The 12494-nt window shown below is 42.5% G+C and overlaps 1 protein-coding gene across 1 annotated transcript in view; it reads right to left on the bottom strand.

Annotated features, from left to right (window-relative positions):
* IRAK2 (interleukin 1 receptor associated kinase 2) overlaps window positions 1-12494 on the bottom strand; it is a 38098-nt gene that overhangs the window by 20906 nt on the left and 4698 nt on the right. Inside the window, exons 3-5 of the mRNA XM_060239640.1 lie at window positions 10231-10340; window positions 5169-5363; window positions 296-360 (exon numbers count right to left, since the gene is read on the bottom strand). Of these exons, the coding sequence (XP_060095623.1) occupies window positions 296-360; window positions 5169-5363; window positions 10231-10340 (370 nt within the window). The remainder of the gene's footprint in view (window positions 1-295; window positions 361-5168; window positions 5364-10230; window positions 10341-12494) is intronic.

The following is a 12494-nucleotide window of genomic DNA, read 5'->3' as shown; positions in this document are numbered from 1 at the left end:
AGTAATGCTTACAAAGCAAGCTAAAGTTATTAGAAAATACAAGATTATTAGAAAACATAGAAAAGATAAAAGCAGGAATAGTAGCATTTTAATATGATTCACTTTAAAATGATACCATTGGGGTTTGCAATCTGTTTTTTAATTAATTGGTTTTATTGATTGATCTATGCATTTTTATCCATTGCTGTACATCGTCTAGAGCCTAGCTTTGGCCAGGATGGGGCAATTCATGAAGCATCGTGATGATGATGATGTTACCCATTTACACAGATCTCTTTCTCCACCATCAACTTACCGAAAACAGATCTGTACTTCAGTATGAAAAAATCTTTGTGTATGATTCTGGTTTGCACACTCCTTCTGTTTAAAATAGACAAAAGGAAGAATACATGTATTACTATTTCAAAGACTCAACTTTACTTGGATGACAAATATATACATATATTGAAAGCCTTAAGTATATTGTTAAAATGCTCAAGTTCTAATTGCAACCTAAAGCTTCAAAAGTGAAGATGTTAGGAATGGTGGGTGATATGTTTGGTATTTTAATTCTCTTATTTTTAATCAGCACATCACTCTCGTAGAAATCTCACTCAGCCCACCATGTCTCATTAATGTGGCTGCCACCCTTACAAAGTGGAATTCCAGTGCTTTTAAAGGGCATGGTTTGGAAACAGAAAATTTAATGAACTAAGATGACCTGGAAATTTAAACTAAACTGACTTCTTGAGTTCTACAATGAAAAAAAATATGGCCTATACATGTGATTTTTAAAAAACAACCATTTTTCCTAAACATGGTAGGGCTGACAATCCCCAGTTGGGGGCAGAGAATCTTCCAGTTTGGAGACCCCCCCCCACTTCAGGGTTATCAGAAAGTGTGTATGTGTGTGGGGGGGAAATGTCTGCTGGGCACTCCACTATTCCCTATGGAGATCAGTCTCCATAGTGTATAATGGAGAATCAAACAGTGGGTATCTGGGGCTCTGGAGGGGCTATTTTTTGAGGCAGAGGCACCAGATATTCAGCACAGCATCTTGTGGCTCTCTTCAACCCTCCCCCCTCCCGCAAGTTTCAAAAAGATTGGACCAGGGGATCCAATTCTATGAGCCCCAAAAGAAAGTGCCCCTATCCTCCATTGTTTTAAATGGAAGGAAGGCATTTAGAAGGAATGTGGTCTTCTTAAATGTGATGGTCAGAACTCCCTTCAGAGTCAATTGTGCTTGTCACAACCTTGCTTCTGGCTCCACCTCCAAATTCTTCTGGCTCCACTCTCAAAGTTCCCAGATACTTCCTGAGTTGGGCCTAGCAACTCTAAAACAAGGCTAATTCTTCAAACTGTCTGTGTCTAGCATAAGCTTCATTCATTCTTGTCTGGAAACAATCTGAAAATATCCAGAAATTACTGGTATGTTCAAATTACTTCTGGTGAGAAGTTCCTTGCTAGGTTCAGGCCAAGCCCTAACATATACAACAGGATTAATTATGGCATTGATACAAGAAATTTAAGTAGGGTTGCCAAGTCCAACTCAGCAAATATCTGGGGACTTTGGGGGTGGAGCCAGGAGCAGGATATGACATCACATTTGTGATTTCATATCCTGTGATGTCACTTCCAGGTCAAAGATCAAGTGATGTCACTTCCATGCTCCACTTCAGATGGCGTCACTTTCAGCACACTGCACCCAAACGCCTTCCCTTCCTGTGATGTCACTTCCTCCTTCCAAATTTAAATTTATCTCTTTACGTTGCTTTCTGCTACTCAAACGTTTGTTGAGTAGCAGATCTCCAGCCACCACCTGGAGGTTGGCAATCTTAATTTATATCCTACCTTCCATGGGAACCCAAAGCTGCTTCCATCAGAGGTTGAGAGTATTCCAATGTTACCCAGCAAGTTTCCTTGGCAGAGTGGGGATTCAAATCCAGGTCTCCCAGACCCTAGTCTAGCACTCTAGGTTAGACTTTACCCTTTTAAGCTTAGGATCCCCAGGTAGTTCCCTTCTTTGGTTTCCAAATAGTTAGCAAAACTGATTTACTGTGTCTCTCCCCACTCACCCCTCTCCAAATGGTTGTGGAATATCTTTGCTGGCCACTGGAGAATGGTGAGCTGGGAGGTAAACATGCCTATCACCTTCTCCTCTCCTCATGATTTGGTACTCTCTAAACCACTACACTAGAGTGTTGAACCAGCCCTTTATGTTTTATAAACAGTATTCAGAAATATGGAGAAGGCCATTTAATAACAAAGAAATCAAAGAATGCTAGTTAGACATCAGCCCACAGAATAAGCTGTCCTATTAATTTTGAGATTCTCACTATATGGATTGAGAAGTCACATCTTTGTAAGCATGGCTAAGAAAGCAAGAAGAGGAACTGCTAAGTTTCCTGAGACAGTGAAATCTTGAGAAAAAGATGACATAGTAGAGCCCTAAGAGCCCCGTGGCACAGAGTGGTAAAGCTGCAGTACTGCAGTCAGAGCCCTCTGCTCACGACCTGAGTTCAATTCCAGCGGAAGCTGGTTCAAATACCCGGCTCCAAGTTGACTCAGCCTTCCATCCTTTGGAGGTCGGTAAAATGAGTATCCAGCTTGCAGGGCGGGGGGTGGGGGTGGGGGAGGAAAGTGTAGATGACTGGGGAAGGCAATGGCAAACCACCCCATAAAAAGTCTGTCATGAAAACATTGTGAAAGCAACATCACCCCAGAGTTGAAAAACGACTGGTGCTTGCACAGGGGACTACCTTTACCTTTTTAATGAAATCCACCGCAATATGCTTAAAATGTCAGGCGATGGAGACTCAAGGCGGTATTAATTGAGACAATGTAATACTTTATTGGAAACTCATAGCTGGAAACAAAAGTTGAGACTAATACCTGGGAATGGGTGTCTCTTAGTCTTATGGAATCTACATCAAAGCGATATCTAAACAAAGACACTATTCTCAAAACAACAGGGAGTGAAGGTGCAAACTTTCACACGAGAACTTCTGCTTATCTCTTTGCCTCTGGGAAGATGCTGGCCAGCAGTGGTTTCTATGGTCACATTCCTTTGCTCCCTTTACAACCTAAACAAAGTTAACACTTCAAACGTCCCCCCTTTGATATGCATGCTAGCTACAATACAACAAAAGGCTGTGGGTTAGTATGGAGAGTCCATTTGGTTAGTATTCTATAATTTCAGTATGATAGAGTTACAGAGCCTGACATAAACTTTGTTAAGTTCATTCAGTAGTAATGGACTTAACACTGTACCCAATATACTGTTGAAATAGAGGAATGGCTTGAAATCTATTGCTCTTCAGTTACACATTTTTTTAAATTTCCATCTTCAGTTTAACAAACTTTTAAGAAAAGCTAAATATATAATTAGTATCCCATAAGTATTTTAAAAGGGAAACCAATAGTTTAAAGGTTCATTTCATTTGTAATGAAATAGTAGAGAGTGAGGGTGTCATTTTGAAATAAACTTTCCTCTTCTAAGCATAAATAGAGGCACCTTAAAGTAGTGTCTCCTCTCTACTGTATTTCCAGAAGACTCAGTTGCAAAAATGATAAAACTCTTGAAAAGGATGTACGGAATTACTGTACATACCAAGACCTTGGGGTGTTTTTGGTGTTGTTTCTCCTAGAAGGCTGGCTGCATTAGTGAATATTTGATTTACAGTGACTAGAAAACAAATTCATCTGTGGACAGAGCTTCCTTAAAAAACAAAGATAAAGGAACCTGCATAATATCAATTTATAATGGTGTGTTCTCAGCAGCTATTTCTGGCAGCTGAGAGGGCACAAAATATAGTAGCCCAATCACCAAATTAAAATGTACAAACTACAAATTATAAGCATTCCTAATTTCAGAACACATAAAACTTTTAAAACACAGAGAGACTAAAAATGAACACAGCCAAATATACTGAAACAATTTACCATCCATGTTTACAGTCTCTCATCACACCAGAACACTCACAGAAGGGGGGGGGGGATTTGGTTAATCTTAAAAGGTGCTCCTGCTGTTAAGTGTAACACTGGCTGGCACAGCCTTCCCTCACCTCAAGCAAACACACAAACACGGAAGAGGAGGGGGAAACTTTGTTGATCTTAAAGGTGCTGCTGGGTCAAATGGTATACTGAGGAAGCAGAGGGGAAAAAAGAAACACAGGGAAAGGGGGGGGAAGCCTCCTTGATCTTAAAGGTGCAGTGCTGCTGGGGAAAACAATCCCGAGGAGAGTGAGAAAGGATGGCATTTATAGCTCCCCTTCACCTCCAGCACGCACTCGCTCGCTCACTCACAGATGAAGAGAGAAAAAAAACTTTGTTGATCTTTAAAGTGCTCCTGCTGGGTCAAATGCGATGGTGAGGAGGACAGACCCAGCCTCCCTTCCCCCACTTGCAACGTCGGTTGAGCGGACAGCTGCTCGCGCTCCTCCCGTTCTGTGGCTCACTTTTCCCCCTGCCTCCACCTCCCCTTCTCTCATTTTACCTCAGAGGCGGAGCGGACGATGCTGCTGAGCTGCTGCCTCTTGTCCGCTTCACACCGTAGCTGCTGCACCGAGATGAGCTCGGAGAAGGACTCGGACTCGCTGTCCCCCCCCCCCCACTTCCGGATTTTTGGATAGCAGGGGAGGAGGCTGCAAATTCGGGCGTCCCCCAGCAGGACGGGGGGGGGGGGGGGGTTGGGGAAGCCTAAATTTAAGCCATAGAGGAAAAAAATCTCTTCCCCACCCCACCAGAAAAACTGAAATATGTGCAATACTTATTCTCCTATCAAGCTGGGAACTTATTATGCTGCTTTAGCTACATAAAATTCATCATTTTTAACACTGTTAGTGTAAATTAAAAGTATAAATATCTTAGTTTCCTGCAAGCAAAACTGTAAATACATACTAAAGTGAGAGCCGTGAACTGCTATAACTATGCTACATTCCACTTATTCTAAAACAAATAATTTCATAAGCATTTTTCCCTCTCTACCTCCCAAACTTCCTACCTTTTTCAATAACACAATTAAAAAAAGTGCTGAAACTTTTTCATTTTGATAAGTAAAAATCTTATTTTAAAGAGCATTTCATTCAATTCAAATAGTTCATGAGGGTTTTATCCCCATCTACCCCCAAATTTCTCAGCTTTTCTATTGGAAAATGGAAAAAAATGACTCAGTGAAGAAAGATACTTACCTCTTTTAGTCTTTTAACAACATATACAGCATTGTGCCTCTGGCCTTTGAAAGCATCAGCAAAAATACTTTCATTAAGTCGGTTCTCCTCACAAAAGCCATTGGTGGCAGTTTCAACTTCATCCTTGGTCCAAATGAGGCTCCTACTAGGAAAATTTTGAAGCGATTCCTGCTGAGGAACAGATGAACTGCATAGCTAGGGGATATCAAAGAAAAGACATTTCATTGTTACTTCTGGCAATAATTTTGCTGGAACAATAGCATGTAGGGTTGCCAGCTCTGGTTTGGGAAATAACTGGAGATTTTGGGGATGGAACCTGGGCTGGACCTCAGTGGGATACAATGCCATAGAGTCCACCCTCCAAAGCAGCCATTTTCTCCAGGGGAACTGATCTATGTCATCAAGAGATCAGCTGTAATAGCAGGAGATCTTCAGGCTGTACCTGGAGGCTGGCAATCCTACTATCATGAGAAATTTGCCTCTTAGCACAAAGTCAGACCACAAGGCATGTGTGCCGTACATTTACCCTTAGAACAGCTTAACAGTGGAGTTGCATTTTAAGAGTCTAACTACTTCTATTCAGATGTTTGGAGCAGTTGAGAAGTCTCTAAGGAAATGAAACATCAACGGTAATATTGTTTAACCAGCTGCCAAATCAATGAAGAAATGTAAAACACATTTTGTACCACATTTTATTTAAATTTGTTCTCATGTTATAAGTATTGCTTGAATCATATCTATTTCTGAATGAAATGTAGGGTTGCCAGCTCTAGGTTGAGAAATACCTGGAGATTTTGTGGGTGGAGCCTGGGGAGGGCAGGGTTGGAGAAGGGAGGCATCTCACCAGGGTGTAATCCCATAGAGAACACCTTCCAAAACACGTATTTTCTCCAGAGGAACTGATCCTGGTCATCTGGAGATCAATTGTAATAGCAGGAGATTGGCAGGTGCCACTAGGAGGTTGGAAATGTCTCCCTTTATACTAGGGGAAAATGGCCCAAGGGTGAGCTTGTCTAAACCCAGATTTCGTGAAGTCTATGTAACCTGATAGACAGAAGATTTTTAGTTATTTTCAGTCCTTAAGATTCTATAGCTCTAAGTAAATTTCTGTACCCAAATATACTGGAAAGCTAACTGGATGTTATAGGATGTGGAGGGACTAGGCTTGCCAATCCTCAGGTCCCAGAGGGGGTTCTTCCGCTTTCCCAGACTCCTTCCCGCCCCCAGTCAGCTGGCCGGCAGGGGGAGGCCCCGCCCCCAAAGCCACCATGTGAATTTCCCCCTCCAGAGGCTCCAGTCTCCGATTGAAAAGGCTTCCTCTTGGGATGGGGTGTCTGTGTTACTTGGAAGAAGTTGGTTGCAACTCATGAGTAGAGAGGCCAATCCCTCACTTCAGAGTCACCAGAAATGGGGGGGGGGGACGTCTGCTGAGCACTTCATTATTCCCTATGTGGAGATCGATTCTCATAGGGGATAATGGGGAATTGATCTGGAGGTTTTGGGGGCTCTGGGGAAGCTTTTTTTTAGAGGCACCAAATTTTCTAGTGCTCTCCCAAAGTACCCCCCAAGTTTCAAAATGATTGGACCAGGGGGTCCAATTCTATGAGCCCTAAAAGAAGGTGCCCCCATCCTTCATTATTTCCTATGGAAGGAAGACATTTAAAAAGGTGTGCTGTCCCTTTAAATGTGATGGCCAGAACTCCCTTGGAGTTCAATTATGCTTGTCACACCCTTGTTCCTGGCTCCACCCCCAATGTCTCCTGGCTCCACCCCCAAAGTCTCCTGGCTCCATCCCTAAAGTCCCCAAATATTTCTAGAATTGAACTTGGCAACTCTAGGAGGGACAGATGTATATACTTGTCCACACATGCCAATGAAAGTTGTGTGTGTGTGGGTCTCTCTCTTATTAGAAAAGGGAATCAAAACCTTATTCCCACCAGCCCCTGCTTTGTCTTGCTGCATTTCAGCACTTTTCTTCCAGCCAAGTTCATTTCTAGTGATAAAGCCAGGCTGCAAAGAAAACATTGAAGGCTGTACAACACAAGCTTACAGCAAGGTAAGGCAAGGTAAAGGAGAAGCTGCTTTCCATTTCTCACATTAAAGTGAAAGGACGATCAGTTTGATGCTGTGGCAAAGCTACTAAGGATCCTGCCCCTCTCCATTGCTACACTGCTACTTGCTTCCCCATCATGCTGTTTCACAACTTTCACAACTTTTTCTCATCATCCCACTAACTTTAGTGATCCCAAAATTGTAATGCTATAGTGGAAATTCCTTTTGGCTTTATTCCACAAGTGAATTCAAAGGGTTTTTGCTCAGTTTTTGAGACATAAATCTGAACAAGCTGCTGTAGTAAATTCTGATGTCAAACACAGAAATACTAACGTACATATCCATGTGAAGAAAAAAATGACTGACACAAGTGTAATGAGAAGGCAGGCAGGCCTCAAATTAACATACAGTACCATTCAGAAGAAGTCATTGGCAGGGTAAGGGTTACAACCTGTTTATTTCTCTGCTAGTAAACTCGGCCAATCTTTTTTTGTGGTTTATTGCACAACTTTCCTGTCAAGAAGTTTAAGACTATGACAGGAAATGGCGCTAAGAAACTAGATTATTCTTTCTTTATGTTTTCCGTGAATTCATTTTTTGGGTTTCCTTTCACTAATCTTCAGGGCCGGATCTAGGGGGGGGGCAGAGGGGGGTGCTTGCCCTGGGCACCAATGGAGGGGGGGGCACCAAATTGGGTATGGAGTCCATTCTATTCTATGGGCCCATAAGATAGAATGGGCCCATAAGAAGGTGTCATTTTTTAATTTTGCCCCCCCTCAAAAAACATGTAGATCCAGTCCAGCTAATCTTTTGCCCCCCCTCAAAAAACATGTAGATCCAGTCCAGCTAATCTTGATCAATAAATTCTCTTCAAATATAGCTTTATTTGTAATTGGGTCGTCGGGGTCTGGGAAGGGAAATTCCCCTACCAGTTTTTGACAGTGCGCCACTGATTGCGACGCATAGGGCCAAGAGCTTGGGGGTACTACTGGAGCCTTCCTTAACGATGGAGGCCCAGATAGCAGCCACTGCCAAGTCCGCATTTTTCCATCTTAGGCGGGCAAGGCAGCTGGCTCCCTTCCTGGAGCGTGACGATCTAGCAACGGTGATCCATGCAACGGTCACCTCGAGGTTGGACTACTGCAATGCCCTCTACATGGGGCTGCCCCTGTGAACCCGGAAATTGCAGTTGCTGCAGAACGCTGCCACCTGGTTGTTATTGGGGCTCCCAAGATGAGAGCACATTCAGCCGAGACTTCGGGTTCTGCACTGGCTGCCAATACTTTATCGAGTTCGGTACAAGGTGCTGGTCATTACCTTTAAAGCCCTATATGGCCTAGGACCTGCCTACCTGTGGGACCGTCTCTCCCCACATGTTCCCCAGAGAGTACTGAGATCGGGAACTCAAAATCTCCTTGTTGTCCCCAGGCCAAAGGAAGCCCATTTGAAAATGACTAGGGATAGGGCCTTCTCCGTAATGGCCCCTTCCTGGTGGAACCAGCTGCTGGAAGAGGTAAGGGCCCTGCGGGATCTCGCTCAATTCCGCAGGGCCTGTAAGACAGTCCTCTTCCGGCTGGCTTACAACTAACCGGCACTTGAAATCTTGATACTGAGTGTAGTTTTTATAGGATCGATTGTATGTTTTTTAATGTTTTAACTATGTAAATTATGTGAAATTTTTAATTTTAACTATGTAAACTGTGTGGAATGTTTAAATGTTTATATTCTTATGTTAGATTTTATATGCTGTAAGCCGCCCTGAGCCACCTGGTGGGAAGGGCGGGATACAAATTACAAATAAACTAAAATATAGCTTTGTGTTATGTCACAGAATTGTGACAAAAATAAAATAAAATTGCTGAGTTATTGCTTCAGACAAACATAGCTATCCACCTCGTTCTACAAAGGTGGTATTTCAACAGAGCAAATCAAATTTGATAGTACATTCTGTATACTGTTATCGACAAAGGTATCTTTCCATGAAGAGCACAGACTTCAGGACTCTTACATGGGCACTGGCACACATACATAGTACACAGTGGCAAATTAAAAATGTGTCACTGAAAGTATTCTCAATAAACAGCTGCAGCAAATCCTGGCTTCTCAATGAGCATCTGAGTCAGGTGTTTACAAACTAAAAGTTCTTCACAGTTTATATTTTCACTTATTTATCTGGAGCATTTTTAGCCTGCTCTTTCTCTGAAACCAGAGTTGGAGAGTATTACAAAAATAATAAAAATGGCATAAAATGAGCGATCCATAAAGCCTAAGAAACAGATGCAATGAAAAATTAGGTACCAGTATCAGAATTCCTCCTGAATAATTCTTCCTTGAACAACCTGCAGAATCTCAACAACGTGGAAGTCCTAACAACTTTGGGAAGACAATTCCATAAAATAGAAGCAGCCACTGAAAAAGCGCTAGATTTAACAGCGGCTATCCTAACCAGACTATAGAAAGAATAATCAATAGGTGTTGATTTAAGGAGTTACACTACCACATGGGTTAATAATGGCAATGGCAGTCCTGTAGATACATGGGTCCCAAACAATGCTCCCTCTAAGTTGCAGAATCATGTGAGCAAAAATTCTACTTTGTGAGCTACTGGCATTAAAGTTGTAAGCTACTACATAAATTAGTGTGCTCTGGGGTCATCCTTCCTGAGCTAGGACAAAAATGTGTAAGCTGGAGGCTAAAAATCTGTGAGCTAGCTCATACTTAGAGGGAACACTGATTCCAAGCCAAGGGTATGCTAAAACATGAACACACACACACATGAAGCTGCCTTATACTGAATCAGACCATTGGTCTATCAAGGTCAGTATTGTCAGCAGATTGGCTCAGATTGGCAGCAGCTCTCCAGAGTCTCAGGAAGAGGTCTTTCACATCATCTATCACCTTTTTACTGGAGATGCCAGCAATTGAACCCAAGACCTTTGGCATGCAAAGCAGAGGCTCTTCCGCTGAGCCACAGTCCTTTCCACTATGGCATTTTCTCTTCAAGGTTTACCTTAACGCTTGATGAAACAGGAGGATTTGACTGTAAAGAATGTGGAAGGTCAATGGAAGCTGGAGGTGAAGTTAATGAACGACACTCTGGATCTGCTTTCGAAACAGGATCTGAAATCAGTTTAAAAGAAAGCTGTTAGGGCTGTGCTATTTATACAGCCCTGAGGGCTCCCAGAAGAAAGAGATTTTTTATTTCTTCTGAACATCTGTGCCTGAAAATCATGTAATTAGAAATGTCACAACATGAAAGAATATACTAATGCTATGCATTTTATTTACCATATTTATAGCCTTCCTTTCTTGCTGAAAATAAAAGCAGATTACAGCATAAAACAATGCAATTTAATAGATGAGATCAAGTAAACAGTGCAATAGGACAAGGATTATAAAGTATTAGGCATGGTATGTCATAAACAATGAAAAAATGGAATTATAAAAGTTGAAGACAATGCAGTAAGAGTCTCCCCTCAAAAGCCTGGAAAGGACTCTGCCCCCTCCCTTTAACTTTTACTAACAAACCAATACTATTGTGGTTGCCTGGAAAGTCGGAAGTAATTTTTTCCTGAGAATGTCCCATATTCCAAGTAAAGGTTTTAGAAAGGTGCTATTCCTTACAGAGGGAGGATGTGATTTTGCTGTTGACCAAATAATTTCTTTCATAGATGCTAGAGCTGTATACATTGACAACAAGGTAGTCCAATCTTCCTGTTCTGCTTTCTGAAGAAGTTTAATTATCATTGCTATTATTGTAGCTTTGTAGTATGTAGCCAAGTCTGGAAAGTTTAAGCCTCCTTGTGAAGTCTGCCTTTTAAGAATTTTAAAACTAGTTCTTGGTTTTTTGCATTGCCATAAAAATTCATTTAGTTTTTTTGGCCATGATTTAAGTAGATCAGCAGGTAAATATACTGGAAGTGTATGAAATAAGAGCCATTTAGGAAAGAGGAATGATTTAACAAGCTGCAGTCTGTCACGAAAAGATGTATTAAGTTTGTTCCATTTGTTTGTAGTTTGTTGGATTTGAGAGATGCGTAGGTGGTTGAATTTTAAAATATTGTTGAGATTACAAGGAATCTGAACTCCTACATAAGTACCGTATTTTTCGGACCATAAGACGCACTTTTCTCCCCAAAAAAAGTGGGGGGGGGGAAATTGTGTGTGTGTTATGGAGTGAAGGTACGTACCTTCCTTGGGGGGGGGGGATCCGCTGCCTCTGTCTCCGATCAGGTGCTTCCCCCGCGCCTCCCTGCCTGGCTCCATCTTCTTCCAGCAAGCGCTGGGATCACTCCATGTGGCCCCACCGCAAACCCAGCGCTTCGCTTCCTCCTTGCCTGTGTGCCTGGCTCCACCTCTGATGCTTAAAGCAAGCGCTGGGATCGCTCCCTCCGCCCGCCGATCCCAGCGCTTGCTTTAAGCATCACAGCTGAAGCCAGGCACACAGGCAAGGAGGAAGCACCCGCCCCCTCTGCAAACCCAGTGCTTCACGAGCGCCGGCTGTGGAGAGGGCAGCGTGATTTACAAACACCAGCACAATTTTAACAGAAAGGAAGAAGGCATTTTCATCCACCAATCTTGGTATCCAGCTCTGCAAAATACCCTACAGACTATAAATTGCAGAAAGTCACAGAACAACCAGCACATTACACAGAACAATCAGCAGTCAACAACCATCTTCCTTATCTTCACACCCCTTCCAACCCTCCCAGCAATTAACACAGAACAATGGTCACGTTCAACAGCCAGTTTCCTTATCACTACCCTTCCAGGAAGCCCCACCAAACAATGGGCACATCCACAAACCAATTGCCCTCTCAACACACCCCCTCCAGCCTAGAAATAGCAGCTCTCCAGCAGCCCTGGCCCCACTCAATGCACAGCAGCCAAGAAGGTCAGAGCGCCTGCTCCGGCTGCAACGCCACTGAGGATGTTCTCCACAGCTGAGAACGAAACGTCTGGAAGGAAAACTTTCTCCAGTAGAACACGGCACTTGAGCCCGAAAGATTCTACAAACCCTAACTTGCTTTAATGTTACTTTTACAGAACAAACCCCAACTAACATATACAGAATTGCTAAAAATGTAAATAATGCCAAGACTGCACTAGTAGCTAATCCTTCTTCTCTCTCTCTCTCCATTTAACATATTATCAAGTAAACCTAAATGGTGATTACAGGATTTCCAATATGAAGCAATGTGAGAGTGTGATGTAGTGGTCAGCATCAAACAACAAAAGTATTTCTTGCCATAGCCAAATTTATCTCAATTGTTG

This window comes from Heteronotia binoei, chromosome 5 (genome assembly GCF_032191835.1).
Source record: "Heteronotia binoei isolate CCM8104 ecotype False Entrance Well chromosome 5, APGP_CSIRO_Hbin_v1, whole genome shotgun sequence".
Taxonomy (NCBI): Eukaryota; Metazoa; Chordata; class Lepidosauria; order Squamata; family Gekkonidae; genus Heteronotia; species Heteronotia binoei.
This window is presented reverse-complemented; position numbering and strand designations above follow the sequence as displayed.